Source organism: Elaeis guineensis, chromosome 11, assembly GCF_000442705.2.
Source record: "Elaeis guineensis isolate ETL-2024a chromosome 11, EG11, whole genome shotgun sequence".
Classification (NCBI taxonomy): Eukaryota; Viridiplantae; Streptophyta; class Magnoliopsida; order Arecales; family Arecaceae; genus Elaeis; species Elaeis guineensis.
This window is the reverse complement of record NC_026003.2, coordinates 8176795-8178623: the sequence shown is the minus strand read 5'-3', so window position 1 is coordinate 8178623 and position 1829 is coordinate 8176795. Positions and strand designations below refer to the sequence as shown.

At 41.7% G+C, this 1829-nt stretch overlaps 1 protein-coding gene across 3 annotated transcripts; it reads right to left on the bottom strand.

Moving 5' to 3' along the window:
* On the bottom strand, positions 1–963 carry LOC140852622 (uncharacterized). 3 transcript variants are annotated; one of them, XR_012135517.1, is made up of 2 exons: positions 533–829; positions 1–109 (listed from the first exon to the last, which is right to left on the bottom strand). XR_012135517.1 is itself a non-coding variant. In XM_073246125.1 (2 exons), exons 1-2 carry the CDS (start codon positions 869–871, stop codon positions 325–327), a joined length of 393 nt encoding a protein of 130 aa, XP_073102226.1. In that variant the 5' UTR covers positions 872–963; the 3' UTR covers positions 7–324. The 3 variants fall into 3 exon arrangements, 1 of the variants encoding a protein (XP_073102226.1); XR_012135516.1 differs by having other exon boundaries at positions 1–97; XM_073246125.1 differs by having other exon boundaries at positions 7–378; positions 533–963.
* Positions 964–1829: the final 866 nt, after the last annotated feature.

The window sequence follows — 1829 nt, the reverse complement described above, 5'->3', positions numbered from 1 at the left end:
GGGACAGTAAGAGCATATGTCTTTGACTTCCAACTCTCAAGCGCGGCCCTTAACTCCTCATCCTCCACTCTTTCAGCAGTTTTATCAGAGCTCTCCACTGCATGACTCCCTTAGAGTTAATAGATTTGGCACCATTTGCAATCCAGAAGCACCAACATCATTCCCAGAAAAATAAAATCTATGAAACATTTACAAATGATTTCTTCTTTTTTTTTCAAAAAAATATCTTATATGTTACACCGAGCTGATAGAAAGGAAAAACGAACGCTGGTGGTATCATTGCTTCTGATACAGAGAAAAGTTCGTAATTTTGATATCCATATGTCATCCAACAGTACCAACATAATCTTCGGGCAAATTAGAACTCCCAAATAAAACCTTGAAATAAAAAAATATAAAAAATAACTCCCACAAAAGCCAATAATTAAGATGCTCAAACTCAACAGAGAACCTACATAGAAGAAAAACGAAAGGTAGGATTTTTTTTAATGCCTCCACCGTCATCGACTCATGATACAGAGGGAAAACATACCGGAGGCAGTGGTGGCGGTGGGGGGAGAATTGGAGCAGAACCGAGGGCACAGGCGCGGGCGCCAAAGCCAACGAGGAAGACGGCGGAGGCGGCCAGGTGGACCAGCAAAGCAAAGTGCCGTCTAAGGGTTTCCACGAGGGAGGGGAATGGAGAGGGTGACGACGCCGGGGTGGTGTGGCGGCCGGACACGCGAGGGAAGGCGGTGGAGGAGGAAGAAGGGGGTATTTGGTTAAGGGAAGCGACGATCGGGCTCCGGCGCCACAGGGAGGGAGATCTAGGCTTAGGGTTTGAGAGGTGGAGGAGCGGATGAGGAGAAGACGGAAAAGGGAGCACTGCCATGGAGGAGATCAGAAGGTTTTGGATTGCCTACATCGTCACCGTATATCACCACAGACCGGATGCGTGAATGATAAACTAATGTGTCAATGCCTAAATTGGATGATGAATTATTTCTGGCAATATTTTAGATAGATTAGAATCGGTAATTTTTGGCTGCGTTTCGTATCGTTTCTATTTATTTTTTAAAAAATAAAAAAATATATATTTTAGATGTTTTAAATAAAAATATATTTGATTTTTAATAATAAAATAATTAATAAGTAAAAGATTCTTTTTTTAGAGTTAACAACGAAAAAAATTGTACAAAAGCAGTTGGACTTCTCGAAGATGGGGGTCATCTCAGGAATCTTGATGCAAAATGATAACTAAATTAGAAGGACTGACATTGGGAAGCTGGCCAGTTCGCTATCCCATTGTGTTCCCAAAATATACGTTGGGCCACAAAATAATTCAGTAATGAACAGAGCTGTAGAATATCAGCTAAAAGAGAAGTCATCCGCCGCTCATTTGAAATTACTTGATTCCAATTGATTACAGTTGCCGAGTCCCGTTCTAGAATTACTTGCCTACAACCCAATGAGAGAATCACCACCGAATGACCTTCTCAGGTAGCTCGAAGTTCTATAGCAACCACTGAATTTGCCTCAAAAGACTTTGCTCCCACTACTATAACTCATGCCAAATGATCACGAATAATGAATCCCGCGCAGCCTTGAGAATTGCGTGAGGAACCATCAAAATTAATCTTCACCTGTCCAAGGAGAGGGGGAGTCCATCTAACCTGCAAAAATAAAGAGAGTGAGGAGCTACTGGAGCTGCAAACTTCCCAATGCCTCAGACAAGAGTAGAAAAAATTCAAAGCTTGATAGAATTATAAGGCCAAGCAAACAGTAGATTCAAAAATAAACTATGGTTGAGTGCTGACATGCTAAAAAATTCTGTTATTCTAGCACCCCAC